This window comes from Platalea leucorodia, assembly GCF_965183815.1.
Source record: "Platalea leucorodia genome assembly, chromosome: 3".
In the NCBI taxonomy this organism is placed as follows: Eukaryota; Metazoa; Chordata; class Aves; order Pelecaniformes; family Threskiornithidae; genus Platalea; species Platalea leucorodia.
Genome location: NC_138825.1, coordinates 124559769 through 124579045, shown reverse-complemented (window position 1 = coordinate 124579045; position 19277 = coordinate 124559769). Strand labels below are relative to the sequence as shown.

At 47.3% G+C, this 19277-nt stretch overlaps 1 protein-coding gene across 1 annotated transcript in view; it reads left to right on the top strand.

Annotated features, from left to right (window-relative positions):
- The window catches only part of BLK (BLK proto-oncogene, Src family tyrosine kinase), a 45242-nt gene that overhangs the window by 778 nt on the left and 25187 nt on the right, over positions 1 to 19277 (top strand). The window contains exon 2 of the mRNA XM_082307830.1: positions 16564 to 16666. Coding sequence (XP_082163956.1) covers positions 16565 to 16666 — 102 coding nt within the window. The 5' untranslated portion in view covers position 16564. The remainder of the gene's footprint in view (positions 1 to 16563; positions 16667 to 19277) is intronic.

The window sequence follows — 19277 nt, the reverse complement described above, 5'->3', positions numbered from 1 at the left end:
CTTTTGCCCCACAGACGGGTTGGATGGTCTCCTTGGAGGTAAGATTTTGTTTTCACCAGCTCCTCCGTTGAAGCTGGTAAAACCAGTCTCAGGTTAATACCGGTTGTGGACAAAGTTTCTGGCAAATTGGAGATCTCCAGTGGAGTTATAGGAAGGATGGACTTACTGCTTCTCCCCCTGTCACTTCTCGTCCACGCTAAGTCCATAACTTTCATTCTTGATTAAAATTTAGTCCAGACTCAAAATTCCACAGTGCTCTAACTTGGAGCCTGGATATCTCAGAAGCCACCTTGTTTGCTGTATCACTTCTGGGAGGGAAGGGCAGCTGCAGGGTTGTGGGGTATTTGCATCTCGGACCTCCTCAGTTGTTTTCTCGGAGCTTTGTGGCAAGCACTGCCTGGCAAGGCAATGCTCTTCAAGGTGCTTCAGTTACCCTACCTGTGAAATGGGGGCATTTCTTGTCTTTCTTGCAGGGCTGCTGTGATATTTAATTGATTATGGATCTTTAGAAGTGCAAAATCAGGACAAGGTGTGCACACTGTCAGCAGCAATGGTTCCTGCTCTGTGCAGAGCACGCACACGTGGTCCCGTCTCTGGTACGTGCTGGAAAAGAGAAGGTAGATTGAAATTAAGAAGAAAAAAGGACAGCTGCAGGGCAGCAAAGGCACTCTCATTAATACGCTCCATTAGTCATTCTGACAAGGTTTAAGTAATTTTCATCAGAAGATTTGAGGGCTGCGGAGCTTGTGATTTCTTGCCCACATTTTGCTTTTTCTCCCAGACCTCCTGAAGCATTATCATTATACTGATGCACAAAAATCTGTGAAAAAATCTTCTGGCCCATTCTTATTTTGCTCTGCTAAAACAGAGCTATCGCTGCACCTTAAGGGTTGCAAAGTCAAAGGCTGAATTTTCTGATGGAGGAGGAAAGACCCAAGACATATTTAAGTGAAAATTTTGCAAAGGTGCTACTGATCTCTACAACTACCTGAAAGGAGGTTGTAGCGAGGTGCGGGGCCATCTCTTCTCCCAAGTAACAAGTGATAGGACGAGAGGGAACGGCCTCAAGTTGCACCAGGGCAGGTTTAGGCTGGATATTAGGAAAAATTTCTTCACCGAAAGGGCTGTCAGGCCCTGGCACAGGCTGCCCGGGGAAGTGGTTGAGTCCCCATCCCTGGAGGTATTTAAAATCTGGGTAGATGTGGTGCTGAGGGGCATGGTTTAGTGGTGGACTTGGCAGTGCTGGGTTAATGGTTGGACTTGATGATCTTAAAGGTCTTTTCCAACCTTAACAATTCTATGATTCTGTCTTTCTTTATCTGCTTTTCTAATAATTTTCCATGTTCAGCTTAATCAGCATGGGGTGTTCTGGCATGCATTTATACCCCGGGCTCTCAGCTGAGATGCTGCGCTCCCCAGCCCCTGTTAAATAAGCCCATGATATCCCAGGCTGAGCATCCTACTTCTGCACAATTTGGGCTGTGCGTCCATTTCAGACAAGGGTATAAGCTCTTTTATTTCTGTTTTGTGTCTTTCCTCTTGACTGACCTTTCAGCCTTTAATTCTCAGTGGCACCTGTATGGGCACATCAGAATCCAAAAAGGTCTTGAGGCTGTATTTAGGTGCAGACAAGGCTTTTTGTCATCTCAGTCAGGTGTGGAAACAGGGCACCGTGGATTTCACGAGGGTCATGGCACTGTGTTGAGCAGAGTAGGAGCACTTGGGCACACTATTACTCCATTATTATTTGTCTTTCTTCCTTCCCCTCGTTCTTTCCATTCTCTCTATGTTAAAAAGGGAGTTTCCTCACTGCTCTTCCGCAGTTGACAAGACTCTGGAGGCAACCAAGCGTTGACTCCATGTGGGTGAGCTCCCCTGTAGTTAATCATTTCCTGCAGGCCCACAGTGTTCAATCACGGGCAAGAATTTAGCAAGATACCTGGGGCTAAATCCTGCTGGAGCCCTCGGCAGCCCCAAAATTTCCATTCACGACTTCATTTTACGTGGTGCAAGTCAGCGTTCTCGTTAGGTCAGCACCACATTGCAAGATTAGAAGTAGCTGAGGGGAGTAAAAAAGGATGCAATTCCCCCTTGGCAGAGGTTTTGGATTAAAAAAAGGATGTAATTCCCCCTTGGCAGAGGTTTTGGCAACAGATTACAGCCTCAGGGTCCTGCTACTCATTGTGGAAGAAGTGGCTGCACTGCTGGACATCACTGTGAACCTCAAAAGAAAGTACATCCCTGTACAAAACAGGATATACAGAGTCGCGGTTATTGCTTAAACATAAATGTTAAGGCGCAACATACGCAATACGAACGTAAACCGGACCTCCAGTATGTCATCCTGGACAAGCCATGTGCTTCTTACAGGTCAGCCTGTTTTCCATATCAGGGTTAAATCCACGTGAGTTCATTTCATTGGCCAGTCAAAAATATCCCCCCCAAAAAACAAAACTCAAACCACAGCAGCTCCTTGTGTTGAAATAAAAAATAGGTTTCTAATTATAATTTTCTTCCAGAAAATGTTGCAACTGAGTGGGAGAACAATGTTTCTGCGGTTTTACAGAGCAATTTTGCTTTTGTTAATGTTGGTCAATTTTAATTCGGAAAACATTGTGGGCTTGCCTATTCAAACTTCCAAACCCAAATAAATGCCCAAAGGAGAGGGATACAGTTGAGGAAAGGTGTGGAAAGTGTGATCAATGAGGAATTTTTGCAAGAAGAAACGTTGCTTCATTTGCTGGAGCAACTGCGAAGAAGGAAGGAATAAACTTCTTGTCCACCATGGGCAGGGCAAGCAGTTGTAGGTGAAGGAAATTAGCGCTAATCATTAGGAAGTCATTTTAAGGCCATGGGAGTTGAAGGGCTGGGATAGACTGATTGGGAGCAGTGGGAATTTGCATCATTGAAAGCTTTGAAGCGCAAGTTAGGTAGTCTCTCAGATGCAATGTAGGTCCACCAGATTAATGACCTTGTAGAGGCCAGCCCTACATTTCTGCTATCCTGCAAAATATATGTGACTTCCGAAGTGAAATGTGCTTTTCAAAATCTCTCTGCTGCATTTCTGCCTCTTTGTTTATTTACGAAATTATTCTTCAAATTTGACCAAATCTCTCTGATCATTTCTACTCCTCTGGAAACCATGAAATGTGTTGCTGATCAAAAAGCAGTGTGCAGGACCCCTCGGGTGCTGTGTGTCAGGCACGTAGGAGACAGCAGAAATAGAAAACACATGGTTTACAAATTAATCTTTTGCTACCTAATGAGGGGAGAAGAGTGAAAAATTATTCGGTTGTCCGGGATGTCTGTTCTGCCTTACTGATGGTTGAATATGCAACAGTTTTGGTGGATGAAGTTTGGTTGCAAAAACTCTTTGTGCCGTCTGCTTAAGGGTCCTTATGGCCAAGAGGCAAAAGAGGCGATTGGCCCTGTGCCCAGGTCCCCGGGGTCCCAATTTACTACATTATGGTGTATCCTCGTGCACAGAAGGTCACAGCCTCCCCTTTTCTCAGAACTCTGTGGTTCCCTGGGTTATGGTGGCTAGTGGCAAAGGACCGTCAGGTCACACGAGGTGTCCGCATAAGAAGGTACCCCTCTTCTCCATGAAACCCTGGGGTGGGAAAGAAAAACCTTGACAAAATGCTGTGGGCAGATGAGCTGCGGGGCTTCTTTCAGCCCAGCCGGTTGCCTGCCCAACACCCAAGCCATGACGGCATCCACAATTATGTGAATAGCTGCTAATGATGAATGGCTTGGAACCATGAAAATTTGGGGCAGAACATCTCAAAATACATGTATGGGAGGATGATGTTGAGAAGTGGGCTTTGAAGAGAGGTTAAATTTGATCTATGGAAAAATCAAGGCATCACCGGCAATACATGATGGAAGGAGGGAGAATTAAGGTCATACTAAGCAAATGGAGAAATTGATATAAAAGCTTTAACTTGACTTTTATCTCATGTGTTTTTCCCGGCTCTCTCTTACGTATTTGGCCTTCACCATTTTAGAAGAACAGGAAGAAAACCGCAGCGGCTTGAGACATTAATATAGCAAACTTGCATGGGGAGTTAGTTTTTCCAGTGAAAGATGCCAATATACATGGCGTTTTTGTGACAGAACATTTTCAAGGGTGGTGATTTCCTATAGAATGCTTTTTTTCCTGGAAATTTTGGTCGAAAAGTGGGGAAAAAACATTCTGTGTAAAAGTCACTGGGTCGGCTACCAATGAATTAAAACCGCGCACAGAAAGGAATCGTGAATTTGGGACTCTGTACAAGAGAGGTCTTAGCCAGGTGGGAGGAAATCCTGGATGTTTAAATGCAGTACTGCATGGACATCAGCCTGTCCTGCTGATGCTAGTGAGAGTCTGGACACTGGCAAAGCAAGAAACTTGAGGAAACAAGATTTCTTCTGGCTCTGATGCAATAGAATTAGACCCGATCAAAGACGAGGTAGTCTGGGAGTGGATCAGCACCATCACTTCTGTGCTGTAAATGATGACTTCTGCACTAGACCTGGTTGCAAGGTTTGGCCTTGTTCTGCCGCGTTTCTGTCTCCTTTGAGCACCATAGGGAAGTTTGAATATTGTTTTAATTCTGAAAGTCAAGCTTGTCTTCTAATTTTCAATAATGGATTAAAAAATGTTGTATTTTTTTTCCTTTACTAGCATTAAAAGGGAAATATTATTGAGGCAGGGTCTTGGCTGCTGCAAGTAGCCAAGAATAGGCCTGGTGTGAGCAGTGTAGAGGCAGCCTGGCAGGGAGGATTGGTGTGGGTAGGAGAGAAGAATCAGCACAATCATGCCCAGCATGGGCATACTTTTGGGAGCAAGGACCACACGCTCCTCCAGCAAGGTTTTGTGAGAGCCGATCCTGCCTCAGGGCAGAGGGCTGTGCTAGATGCTTCTCCAGTGGCTATTTTCTGCAAGCGGTTGTACTGATTCTGGGCAGTGGAAATTCACACTTCCGTGAGGTCACCAGAAAAGTGTCTGTTGTAAAATGTTTGCATTTCTCCTCATTAGTTCTCTTGTTTATATGTGAGAAGAAGAAAAAGAAAAAAAGTCACTTTCTTCCTCCAAAAAGGCTTTTCCTAACTGGGGCCAGACAAAATCTCTTTGTGGTCCCTACTAGCAGAATATCTCCCAGTTACTATCAGCCAAAGCCACTGCTGCATTTTTATCCCAGTGCCTCGAGATAGCCCTGCAATGCCCACAGGATTCAACAATAAATTACAATAGTGAAATAAGAGGGAGCCCATCACCACCCTGCGCTTGGGATGGTCTGGTAGCTGAGGCTACACAAGGTGCCTGTGTCTGAGTGTCATCCCAAACAAGGTGACATGTTTAGGATAGTAAATCAGGGGAAAAGGGACAGCCTGTCTCTTGGAAAGCAGAGACCCAACAGGCAGGCAGTGCAACCTGAGCAATCAGGCTAGACTTTCCTAAACACAGTCCAGGAGCTAGCATGGGATGGGGACTACAAGGGGTTTGGATGCAGCCACCTAATTTTGAAGGGTGGGAGAGCGAGCCCCGATATTGCCTGTTTTACTAGTCGAGATGCTGCCTCAGAGAGCTCCGAAAGCCTAAGTGCTCAAAATGGCGGCTGGTGGCTTGGTTATAATGCGTCAGCATCTTCCAGGAACAGCAGTACATTCCACTAAATAAGCTTTTAATCTGCTAGAGGAATGGAAACAGAGAGGTTCAGATGGTAAATTAGGCTACTTGTTCCTAACAGGGAAGAAAAACATGGCCAGACCATGAAAACAACATCTGGAGGGAATGAGCTGCCCAGTTTTCACAGCAGCAGTATAGGGAAGCAGCCCTGGGGGCCAGCTGGAAGAGGAGAGGTGCCTTCATCCCACTTGGTGGTTTCAGATCAAAGCCGGAGTCACCTCTGCAGCAGATACCTTAACAGGAACACTTTTGGTTCTGAGCAAACTGGATAAAATGCAGTGGGAGTGGGCACTGCTGCAGAAGGAGGCTGTGCAGCGGGCCACCGGTGTAGGTGTCTGGCTGTGGGGTCATCCTGGTGGGCTGTGGGTCATCTGGAGGGAGGCTGCCACATTTTCTGGTCCCTTTCCACATCCTGTGGAGCGGTGGGTTCTAGAGGTCTTTCTTATGGGCAAGCCCATGGGGATTTACCGCATAGGCTGGACCTCTGATCTCCATGCATGTCTTATAGGGAACTGTAAAAGGTAGTAGAGGCAAGCCAACCTCGGGTTTGCACCTCGTGTAGAGGTCTGCAAAGATACTGGAGAACATCTGGGGACTGATGTATGAAAACGGGGTGGAAACAACTGCCAGACAGACCCTACTCAGCGGGGTGAGATTACAGCCTGCACTTTCAGGTCAGGGAAGCAGGGGTTCATCTGGAGTGACCAGGGAGCTGCATATGAGAGACTTTCTCTCTTTTTAGTGCCCTTTTTCACATGCTTTCTCAGTGGTCTCCCTCCAGCTGCTTTCAAAGGACATCCCTGGGCTGTTGCTTCATGATTTCTGAGTAAGCAAATTGCAGAAGGGCACTCACTGCCTGGGCTTCTTGATTCCAGGTCTCATCTCATGGCCATGAGATGGCCAGCCTGGAGGAAACTGAGGAGGCACAAGGATGAAGGGATGTGCCCCAGCTGACATGCAGGGGCACAGCCAGGGTATCTTAGATACCAAAAAACCTCCCTGGGATGCAATAGGCAGACCACATCATATCTAATCCTTTTTTATTTTTACTTCTTACTTCTGAGCTGCTCGAGCCGTGACCATCACTGGAAGGATCTTTGCAGCAGCCTGGCTGCAGCTGCTGGGTTTCCCCACTGTCAGCATCGGGAGTGTGTCTCAAATCAAAAGCAATCTTCTGTCTGGAGCTGTCGCACTATCGCCCTGTTTCCCAAGATGACTTGGCAGCCACTAGCTTATTTCTAAGCCTTTGCTGCACCTCATGGTAGCTCCTCCTTCCTACCCCAGCGGTGGATGACAAGCAACTTTCTAAAAAAGCAACTTCCCTTTTCATAGGAATAGGAACTGAAGCTTGCTTAGCAAAGAGAGGTCAGGTACCTCAGATGCGCTCTCCACCAAAGGGTGAGCCCCTGCCCTAAAGCTCAAAGCACTCCAGCTAACCCTGAAGCTGTCCTCTCCTTCCCCAGCCCCAACCCGACCACCTCCATCTCTCTCCCCTGCCCTTAGCTGGAGGAGAACTGAGCAGGCAAAATGCAAGCCAGCAAGGGAGAAGTCTGACGAATCTGCAAGGGCTTCCTTATTTCTCTATCTCCTTGGTATGCAAACGGCAGGCCTGACTCTGCAGCACACCTGGCCGAGGGGTGATGGGGTGGGTGTCTGTCCTGGTTGTCTTCAGAGCACACTGCACTGACCCTCTAAGGTAAGGGGCATGGTGTGACCCCCGAGCAATCACAGACCCCTGCTTATGGCCCAGACAGCCTTGCAGCCCTCTACGGGGTTTTCTTCCTTTGTCAGGAGCACAGAGCAGTTGCAGAGCTAAGGCTGATTTCCATGCCATGTGTCTGGTGGGGGTTTACTGGGGAGGGCACTTCACAGCCCCATGAGCAGTGCTGGGGCATCAGGCACGTGCATCCTGGAGCAACTGCTCCCATCTCACACAGCATCATGTCCTCAGTCAGTCTCATCTTGTCCTTGGGTTTTATGGCTGGTAAAGGTCCTTTGCCTTGACCCCAGCTTAGATCTGCTCTGTGAAGCCTTTCCTCCTGTAAACAACATCACCAGCGTGTGAGCGACCTTTAGGTTGTGCATCACACGCTGCAGATGTTGGCTTGTGTTTGTCCTTCTCAGTGAGAGCAGCCGAAATGCAAACTACATGATGTCATTCCAGCCTTGAGGTGGCTGAGACCAAGAGTCCCTTCCCTCCTGCTGCCCCACATAATGCAAAAATGACGTCATGCCATTACCCACAGAGGTTTACACAGTGTTTTTTGGGGGGCCTCATCACTGCAACAGCTTAAACAAATACACTGAAAATGCCCTGGAGAAGCCAGCTCTTTATGCACCCTACGGGAAGCCTCAGGAGTCTGTAGAAACAAATCTCGCTTCTTATACAACATTTAGTTCCTAAGAGAGAGACGTTTCAGTCTCCCTATCGAACGTGCTGAGGAAGAACGAGAAAGTCACTTCCTCAGAGTCACCCACAAGTCCCTGTCCAGGTCTTCATTCGTTAGACCATGCTGCCTCCTCAGCGCTATGGTTGAGTAGGTTCATAGAGGGTTGGGGTTCACTGGAACAAGACAGATGCGTTTCATCTGAAAAAGGTCTTTTTTTAATCACAGAAAGGAAAGATCACTGCAAAGCCAGTTTGTTCAGCTGTTTCCTAAAATTTGGTGGTTTGCATAGTGGAAACACAACCCATTCACAGTCATTGTAGCTGTTTTTAATGACAGCTGTTAATAGCCTGTGGGTTTTGCTGGGTTTTGTGTCTGGATTCTCTTTGGGTTTCTCGCCTTCCTCATTGCTATTTTCATTGGCCAGGTTGTATGGGAAGTGCAACTCCCACCCCCTCCCAGATGATCATTTTTATATTCAAAATAGAGCAAGGAATCCTTGGGGGGAAGGAAAGAGTCAGTTCTGACACAAAGACCTGATTAAAAAAAGAAAGCCCATTAAAAGCATTTGCAAAATCAGGCTGCTCCTGCAATCTGGGGGTGTAGCATTCAAAGCAGTCGGTCCCATGGATGGTGTGGATGCCGTGGGACCCAGAGGCCTCTAACAGAGAAATTCTGCAAGGGCCCTCAGCCCCATGGAGCATCTGTCATGGGTCGGAGCAGTGGTTCGTCCGTCCTCGGATCGTGTCTCCAGGAGCAGCTGCCTAGGAAGCAGGCAAGTAGGGAACTTCCCACACCCATCCCCATTCCCTTGAGGGTGGGAAGAAGCCCAGCAGGTTTTTCTCTGTCGTCTTCCTCTCTCCCATTCCTCCTTCACATGATGCCCTCCCTGCCCTGTTCCACTTCCCCAAGATCTGTGGGGTAGAGAGATGATGGGGGCACTACGCAGCGACTGCTCAGATCCAGCCCCGAGGGATGGTTTGCAGGGATGCTGTTCCCTTGATTTACTGCAAAAGGAGAGGAGGACGAGTAAATGCCCGGGCTTGGGGGGGAAGAGAGTGTATATGTGTGGGGAAAGCTGTCTGGAGCTGGACACAGCTGTGATAAGCAGGGGAAGGGCTTTGCATCTAGTCGCTATTTCTGATATGTCTTTCCAAATGGTTGGAGGTGTTCAGGTGGGGAACTGGAGTTGTACATCTTTCCCTACAGCCCTTTGCCTCATCTGAGGATGGTGGGAGGGAGCATCGTTCCCTCCGAGATCTGACGCAAGGAGAGGGTCTTTGACAGCATCGAATGCCTGAGCACCAGCCTGCCACCAGCTTCATTGCTCCTCCTGGGTCATGGCTAGCAGGTCCCAACAAATGCTGTCCCCTTGCTAGCAAAAGGCAACCGCTGGGATGCAAGGCCTCCAGGAAGGGCCTTTCCCAGGGCAGAAATGTGCATGGGCACATGTAGAGATGCGGAAGGACGTCCCATCCATCTCCTCATGTCCCCAGGGCTGTGCCCCAGGACCTCCCCACATCCCTACAGACCACCGTGATGTGCCCACAAAGCACTGTGAAACAGAGCATCATGCACTTTGGCCACGTGAGCATGGACTGCACCCACTTCCATGGGACTTAGACCTCAGTTAGGGGTGGCCTTCAGAGACGACTTCTCCCTGCTGTGCTCCAACTTGCCTATAGCCCATCCACAAGTCTGGCCCACGCACACTTTGGGCACCAGATAGATTTGGGTTGAAATTTGGGTTGAAATTCCAGCCACTACAGAAATTGCCATTGACCAATGCAATTTTGTGATAAGACCTCTCACACCTGAAGGACCCCAGAGATGATCCAGGTACCCAAAGAGATGTGCCTGCTTCTCCTGGCCCCATCCTCCTCCTTCCCCCCTCCAGTGCATCCCACCTCCCTGTGCTGCAGGACCTCAGGTCTTGCAGAGCCATTCCCAGCTGACATCCCATTAGACATCCCCATTCCCTCCCCATCCATGAGGAAAACATGTCTGCCCTCCTGCTCTTCCCCTCTCTGGGACCCCGAGCCCTGACTCTGCTTCCTGGCCCACAGCCTCTTGCAGCTCAGCCAAGCATCTGCCAGGTTCCAGCAGGGCGCAATGCTCAATGTAAGCAGGCGTTTTTCCTCCAGACAGATGTTATGATTAGCAAACGACCACTCTGGCAACAGGCGGCTGTTTTCTACTTCTGGAGAGAGCAAGAAGCTTTTATTATCTCCCCCCCCACCGTCAAGAAACTTTTTGCATCTGCTTAAACTCAGGGTCCTGGAAATCTGTGCGCTCCCACCCCCCAGCCTCACACACAGCCTTCTCCGACAGGGTGTCCCAGCACTTCAGAAAGGCCTGAAACAGCCGGATTTTCTGCTTGGTTCATTTGCTTGGGCCAGGTTCACCTGCAAAGCATGGCTTAAGAAAGACAGTAGATTCAGGGCAGATTTATGTTGCAATGGAAATGTCAAGCTGGCCAAAATTTGATTGTAGCAAGAGATCCCAAAATAAGCCAGTGGTCTCCGATCTCATTTCTGCAATGCATACCCCTCACCGAGGGGTAAATCACAGGAGCGCAGAGCTCCTGGATTTGTCCTCCAGCTGTCCTGGGCTGGTAGGGGACAGACATTGCTGAGGCCAGTTTGGCCACACTGGCTGTGCTCGAGACTGGGGCCTGAAGCAGCGCAGCACCAACATTAGCACCTCACCAGCATTAGCTGGGGAGTCTGGCTGCTCCTGGGGGTTGCCCTTCATGTTCCCTCAAAGACCTTTTACACAGGCCAGAGAGTTTGAAAGAGGCCTCAATGCAAAAACAAATACATCTTGGTATATTTATCCAACAAGGATCAGGACTGGATGGGATCTGAACATTGCCCGTAGGATATTCCCGGTTCTCCAGCAAGGATGCAACATGCAAGCCAGACATCTGCTTCACTCCGCAGCAAAAACCATGATGCTTCTTTCTCCAGGCTCTCCAGGTCTTCACGGGGACTTTTCACATTGCTGTAATTCCTCCTCACACAGCCTGGTCCTACTGAGCAGCAGCTTTTGGCTATGAAAATCCCCCTGATGTTAGCTGCAGACCCAGCGCTGTGTGTATCATCAGCGAAGCCTCGCTGCCCTCCCACTTGCAGGGAGGGGTCTTCAACAAGACTTTGGCCACTGTGTCCTCGAGGACGGTGGCCGTAGCCTCCACCTTGTGTCTCTGAGAAAGACCTTCTGCATGGTCAGTACTTAGCAACAAAGCCACTAATTATTTAAAAAAAAAAAAAAAAAAAGAAAAAAGAACTTGACCAAAACCCGGCAAAATTAGAAAACAGTCACAGCAGAAAAACACTTCGGTAGCAAATCTTCATTCTTATTTAAGTAGCCGATCTCACCAAGATCAGTAATTCTCCAGCTTTGTGTCTTGCAAAGCAATCCAAGGGTGCGAGGTCGAGAAATGTATTGAAGAGCTATTTTATTGAGGAAAGACAATTTAATGCATCTGGGATGTGCCTAGAACTGGGGGAATTTTTTTTTCTACTGAACTTTTTTGCTCCTCACTGATGCAGAAATGAAAATCTGGAATAATTAAATTATTGTATGCAAAATGAGTTGCTTTCAGCAATACTTTATGGTAGGGGGAGGACACACAAAGAGAAATTCAGCATTTAAAACCCTTCATAATTGTCTATATGTGCATTTTCAAAGTAATTTTTTAGGGCTTTTAATGCCATTTCCTTTTAAAATGTGTTTTCTTAAAAAAGACATTCTGAAGTTTTAAAATGAAGTGAAATATCTAATCTTGGTAAACTATAAAAACACTTTGTTGGACCCACCCTAGAATCTGAACGGAAAGGGGGGTCATTTTGTGATTTCGCTGGGCTTGGGGGTTTTTTGGAGCTGCCCTCACAGTGAAACACTATTGGCTTGTTCAGGTCTTAACCTATTTTTCCATGGCACAGTTTCATGGGGGTGAGGCAAATCATGAGCTGAGACTTCTGTTTTTCTGCTAGATTCTGTCTTGTTTTTTTCCCCGTGCCCACCCATGCAATCCCAAGGCCAATTTTCTGTGTCATCCACATCCCTGTTGCAGAAGACATTGCTGCATTCACATCAGAAACAACTTCTGAGCTCTCTTGCTCTGGTAGCGGAAACCAGCCAACCGCAGTAGATGGTGTGCCCATGGTGCAGGGCTGCTTACGGTAAAGATGGGATGAGTAATAAGTCCACGCTTGCAGCGCCTGACTTAGCCCAGGTACCTCCATCCTACCTTCTGATCTGCTGCAACAAAAGGAGTAAGTGCATCCAGCAGGTTCAATTCGACACCGTCCTGTTTGCTTTAGCCCACTCTGGGCACTCAAATCAGGCCAAACACAGGTGCAAGGCAGGTCTCCAAACCCTGCAGTTAGCAAAGACTTGCGCCCATCTCTACTGGAGCTTGGTCCCCTGGAGTTCCAGGTTCAGCTTGATGGGTTGTTCCTGTAGGGTATGTTCATAGAATCATAGAATAGTTTGGGTTGGAAGGGACCTTTAAAGGCCATCTAGTCCAACCCCCCTGCAATGAGCAGGGACATCTTCAACTGGATCAGGTTGCTCAGAGCCCCGTCCAACTTGACCTTGAAGGTTCTCTGATCCTCTTTGAAGATGGGGGAGCAATAGGACATTTAGTCACATCCTCTCCTCTCTACCACGAAGATGTCATCCAAATGCCAGCAAAAGCACTGATGGAGCAGGGCCTTGTGGTGGGATCTTCAGAAGACCTCCCCTTGGTCTGTTGTCACGGGAACATCCGTACCTGCATACAGCTCTTGGTAGCCAAAATGTCACCTCAACTGCCCCTCTGAAGGTTACTAAAATTACCTTCTATCGCCGTACAACACAGGACACACGGCATGTTTTAGAGGTCCTATACAAGCATCCAGTGTTCCTGTGACCTGCGTGTCTGTCCCACACCCGTTCAGAGCTGGTTGCTACACAGAGCTCATCGTCCTGGTGTCTATTGACTTCTTCAGCAAAGCCTTGCTTGACTCTCCCAGGAAGACTTCTGTGTCAAATATTTTTACTCAAAACTTAGCAGCAGCTACGCTGGACTATTTTTTGCTAAAACTTTTCAAGCATACAGAAAAATTTTGTGTTGCCTTAAACATTTTTTGTTCCATTTTGATTTCTGGTTGCTTTAAAAAGAACTTGTTTTATCTTACTTTTTTTAACTTGAGTACAGTTGAGGAAACAAGTTTCCCCACTTTCAGTAATTAAATATAAACAAATATTTTTAGATGTGAATACCTGTAAATTCACAAAAGGAAATTTTTGTGCTTTTCTAAGTTACTGTTTTCTCCCCAGTGCTCTCTTCCACTGGGGGAAAAAAAAAATAAAGCTGGGAGAACTACTATCCGTTACTTTTCTCAATTTTTTTTTTTTGTGAAGCTAATTTTAAAAAAACATTAATCAGAAGCAGAAACACTGTGGAACAATGTGCGTTCAACTCAGCCACCTTTTTTGGAAAAAAAAAAATTATATTTTAAAAAAGGACAACTCCACCAGCTGTGGGCTGGGAGCTCACCAGTAGCTCTCCGCATCTGACATTTGTCTGCAGTGCTATTTTGGGATTTTGTATAGCACCTGCTGGCATGAAGGATGGTCGCATTGGCTGCCGAAGGTTGCAGAGGCAACCTGGAGAGCATGACTGGTGGATATCGTAGGGACTGTGAATACCCAGAGCTGTGCTAATGTCTGTTGTGCGTGGGTGGGAGCGAGTGACTTTTGTGGGAGACTTTTCCCCGGTTCCATTTCCCACCCATGCTGGGACATGCTGTTCACTTCTCTGTGCAGCTTTGCACAGATGTGTCTTCGACACATGCATGCAGGCTGAAAGCTCAGCTTGTGCAAGCATGCAGAGAGGTGCTTTCAGTCTCAGCGCGGTGCAGAAAGGGGTTGCAACATCCCCCTGGACACAGGAGCACCGTGGGGAGATGCACAGGTTAAAGCACGGTCCCCACTCCTCTAAATCCCTGTCAGAGGAGTTGGGATGGCCACAAGCCCCTGATGGGACTTGCTGAGCTTGACCTTCTGCCATGCCCTTTCCCACTGTGCCCCACCAGTGCCATCACTGAGAGCAACTCGAAATCCCAAAACGTGCATCCACCATCCTGCAGATGGTCTATCAGTCCTCTTGTAAGATGATCCTGGTGACATGACTGGCAGTCGAAGCATATTGCCAACTCGTGCTATATCTCACGTCCCCTAACTCTGTTGAAAAGATGACAATTGCCATGTCTCTATCTCCCATTTGGGAGCAGAGTATATCAAAGACCCTGAGATGCTCCAGGGAGATAGTAACAAGGACCATAGATAGATGTCCAACGTATAGGTAGACCCTGTGCCTTTCATGGTTGGTAATAAGTGGTACCTATAACTTGTCTATCATCCAGCCTTGACTTAAAATGGTACCTTGCAGTTCCCTGGGTGAAAAGGGAACTCCAGCTACTCCCACTTACTACCCTGGGAAATAACACCATTCAAAATCAGAAATCCCGGCACAAAGTTATCTTCCACCAATTTGCAAGTGGAAGAGCGGGAAAAGCTCACTTAATAAATCATGTACCATTGCATGACAACCAGATCTTCTAAACCTTGGTTACAACCTGAGGGGAGGCTGCCAAATTAAAATGAACTTGCTGCAGGAAATGCTGCGGCTGATTCAGTGGGTGAAACTTCCCCTCCAACTGTGTTGTCAGTGGCTGGATCACTGCTGAGACCTGGGTACAGATGGATGGGCCATCTGTAAACTCAGGTCAAAGAAAAGCTCAGAGAGGTTTGGATGCTGAAAAACGTTTGACTGGGGGGAAAAAATGTGTATTGGGCTATCCTGAAATATTTCACCAGTTTTTCCCATTTTGCTCACTTTATTAGTGAAAATAAAAATGAGGCAGGAGGCAGAAGACATTTAAAAAAAATAACACCTTAAAATATTGGGATGGCTCAGTTAGAAACCTCATTTCAGAGTTCCAGTTTTTGAAATATTAGATATGTGCTAGAAAGCAAAAAAAGTTACTTTTACTGGAATACCTTTTTACCACAAGTCTGGTTTGCTGGAAGCTTTTTTGAACACATCTGTTGGAGTCTGACATCATGACACAGGGACAGTGATATTTGGAGGAACTGTCTAACCACAATTGTCCCTGGGCCTCTAGTCCCTGATCCTCCACGTTCATCGCAGTCCTTGAGGTATTTTGGCAAGAACAGGAACCAGCACGTCTTTGCTCAGCTACAAGTATTTGGGGGTTTGGGTTTTTTTTTTTTTTTGGACCTGTAGCCTACACTTTTCAATGCTTTTGGTTCAAAGCAAGGGCTGGGGCAGGCTTTCATGCTGGATGGTGTAGATACCTCATATATCCTTGCCAACAGCACTTCAGTAATGCTGACTTCAGCTGCTCCCTACTTTTTCAGGGGGCTGAGCAGGCTGAGTTTGCCATGGTTTGCCTATCTTGGCTACCCAGATCCAGTATTATTCTAGAAGTATTGAGATGAAATTACATTTCTTGGCTGCAAGTTAAACCAGCCTTCAAGCACAAGTGTGGAAACCCTAGTGTGAATGAGAGGATAGCCCATGGAAAGGGTTTGATTCATTTGTGTCTAATGCTCCTCAAGGTGTCCAGAATGTCTGAGACACGTATATGCGGCTGAGAAACATAATCCACGCTGTATGGGAGACCCACACCTTGTGAGACCGCAGGGCACATGAAAAAGTACGAGGGCACTGCAGATAAACTGAGTCAAGCCCTAGGCCCATGCTTTACAGGCAGGATGGACGCAAGCTACGCTATATTTGACTCCCTAAGCTTCTTGCAGTCCTCCAAAGTGTCCCATCAGGACCCACGTCTTCATGGACAAGCTGAGCGTGTGTCTGTGCTGCTTAAGCACAAGGAAGGGTGGGACTGGTACCGTGCAGATAGCTACCACATCTGTGTGCTGCTCTTGCTGCATGGGAGGGACATGACCTACAAAAGGCACTGAGCAGCATGGGTAGGGCTTGGTCTTAGTCCAAGGACTATGTGACGCTCTTGAAGCCCTGGTTCGTCTGAACAGTGATATCCCCCAGGATCTCCAGCATCCCCTCTTTAACCCTCCTGCAGTGCAAGCATGTGGCATTACCCAGCTCTGGAGCAAATCTGCTCAATGTCAGCTGGGGATCTCTGCATTGGAGAGGGGGCATATCCAAAGCAGTCATTTGTGCTCATTTTTTTCTCATGACTTATAGTGTCTGTCTGAGCCTCACCTGCAAAGTGTGAAGCACCAGAGTTGTGTGGGAACAGAAACTATGGGGTTCACAAGCTCCGAGGTAGTAGGAGGACTGTAGACGGAATGATTTTAGAATCTTCTCTCCACTGTCCCATTGCCCTGCATTCTCATATTCTCCAACTTGTTCTTCATGAAAGAGAAGACTGTTTTGTCCCTCAGCACCTGCCCCTTTTCCCAAGAGCAGTCTCATTAAAAAGTTGTTTCTGATCTTCCCTCCAGGATGGGGTTGCTCGGGAGCAAACATCAGCTGATGTCCAATGAGAAACATGCTTCTGGAAGCAACCCAAAACACAGGGGTAAACCTCCTCCTGCCCCACCTAAGGTAAGCCTGCAGTTTTATGTCCTTTTGGGGTCCTCCACGGATCAGTTAATGTCTGGGGTGATGCGGGCAATACTTGTGTGTGCCAGCAGGAACTTGAGTACCTCTGTTTCCTAAAATTGGGTCACCAATTGGGAAATGTTGTTCAAAGGGCAGAAAACAAATGTTTATGCCCGGCTTCCCCCCATGAGATTCTTAATACGGGGTGAACTGTTCAGTCAACGCTTTCTTGCTCTAGGTTTTTTCTCTGTCAAAAAGGATGCCATTTTCTCTTTGGGGATTTATTATAGCTGTGAATTGTCTGAGTGGGCTAGGAATGGTGGTGCTGTGAAAAGCTATGCCGTGTTGAGCCTGGCACAATTATTTGCATGGGCTGGACTGGAGAGCAGAGCAGGGACCAGGGGGAGAAGGTGCAAGAGGCCACTGCCTGTGTGCTCTGCATCGCTTGGACACAAGTCCTCCGAGCTGATCCCCATATCTCTTAGGCAGGGCTGCTGCCCTCAGCACTCTGCAACCCAAGCTGATGTTGCTGACTTGCAAACGGCTCAAAGATGGGTCAGATTCAGGCTAAGATTCAAAGCTGCAAACCGCAATGGAAACTTTACCATCAGGGAGGACAACAGGTTCACTAAAGAGGGTCTACAAGTAATCTGTGTTGGGGTGTGTCGTGGTTTAACCCCAGCCAGCAACTAAGCACCACACAGCCGCTCGCTCGCTCGCTCCCCCCACCCCAGTGGGATGGGGGAGAGAATTTGAAGGGTGAAAGTCAGAAAACTTGTGGGTTGAGATAAGAACAGTTTAATAATTGAAGTAAAATGAAATAGAATAGTAGTAATAGTAATAATAATAATAATATAATAATACAATAATAATATACAAAGCAAGTGATACACTTGCTCACCACCCACCGACTGATGCCCAGCCTGTCCCCAAGCAGCGATCGCTGCCCCCTGGCCAACTCCCCCCAGTTTCTATACTGGGCATGATGTCATACGGTATGGAATAGCCCTTTGGCCAGTCCGGGTCAGCTGTCCTGGCTGTGCCCCCTCCCAGCTTCTTGTGCACCGGGCAGAGCATGGGAAGCTGAAAAGTCCTTACCCACTGTGAGCACTACGTAGCAACAACTAAACCATCAGTGTGCTATCAACATTATTCTCCTACTAAATCCAAAACAAAGCACTATACCAGCTACTAGGAAGAAAAATCAACTCCATCCCAGCTGAAACCAGGACAGGTGGGCTGAGAATCAGGAATGCTGAGCATCTGCTGTTCCCTTTGAATTCATATGGCCTCTGCTCAGATCAGTAAGACACTGGGTCAGGATTTAGGACACTTCAAATGACAAACTCCTTGTTTAAACTTTGGAAATTACTTTGTCTCTCTGTCTGTTGCTGTACAGGACATGAAGTTATTTTCTTATTTCTTGTGCTTGTCAGCACTGCATCCAGCAGCCAGCACAAGAGAAACTCTAGGTACAACTGTCATATGAAAGCCATCTCATGTCTTGAGCTCTGAGAGCGGGGAGGAATTGCCTATCATTGCTTTTGATGACAGGTGGAGAAGTTTCTTGCTCCTTTAGTTTCATTTCTGAGTTCTCCCATTGTTATGAAGTCCAGTTTTCATGACAGCAAATGTCAGATTGACCAAGAGGATGTTCTTTTCCTAAATTTCCTTCTCTCCAGTGAGCTGGAGAGGAGCTACTATCAGTGTAAATACAGTATCATCAATCACCTTCTGACACTCATTTTTTTTGCCACGGGCACTAAGCTCTCACATGTCAGGGGAAGTCCGTATTTCTTTCAGTTAATTTAGAAAGGGCAGTGGGTGAGCAGCTCTCCCACCCCACACTGCTGCTAAGTAGGAGTCAAAGGGTGGTGCAGACAGAAAGCACTAGATTTTTTTAATTCAGCATCTGTAGTTCACTCCTTTTGCACGTGTATAAAAATACCGGGCAGTGGTCAAACACCCACTTTAATCACTAGGTACTGTACCTTGGACGGATCACAGGATTGGCGTTTGAAGTTGTGTAGTGGCCAAGAGAGTCCACCTGGCCATTTCCATAGTATTAAATTCTTGGCCCACAAAACAAGGTGGTTGCATCCCAGCTGCAGATTAGGAGTGGTCTATGGTCAGTTGGTGACTCTCAGGGTCTGGACCAAACCAAAGTAGCGACCACGTCAACGTTTTAAGAGTTTGCCTAGATGAGTTGGAGTACCTTGCTGCTGTTTAATTTGCTAATATAGTCACTGCCTCCATTTTTTGAACATATCCCTGAGCAAAGGATATTCCATGATCCTTGGGACAATTATGACAGAGAGTATCCCAGGTTTTCTGCTTCAAATAATATTGCAATTGTCATTTCTCAATGGGACCATTCATGTCTCATCCCTCATTGATCCGAAATCTGGCATCAGTGAACAAGAGTTAGATAGACCAGGGTCTAAATGAGTGGGTAGCAGATTTATGCTTTTATTCAGAAGGGAGTCAAGGATTATTCAAGCTGACTGCCAAGTCAGCTATGAACACATCATGGCAAAATGTGCTAAAGCCATCATGACACATACGGAGCTGTTGACTGACTACAGTGGACTCCGGATCAGACTCCCACTCATCT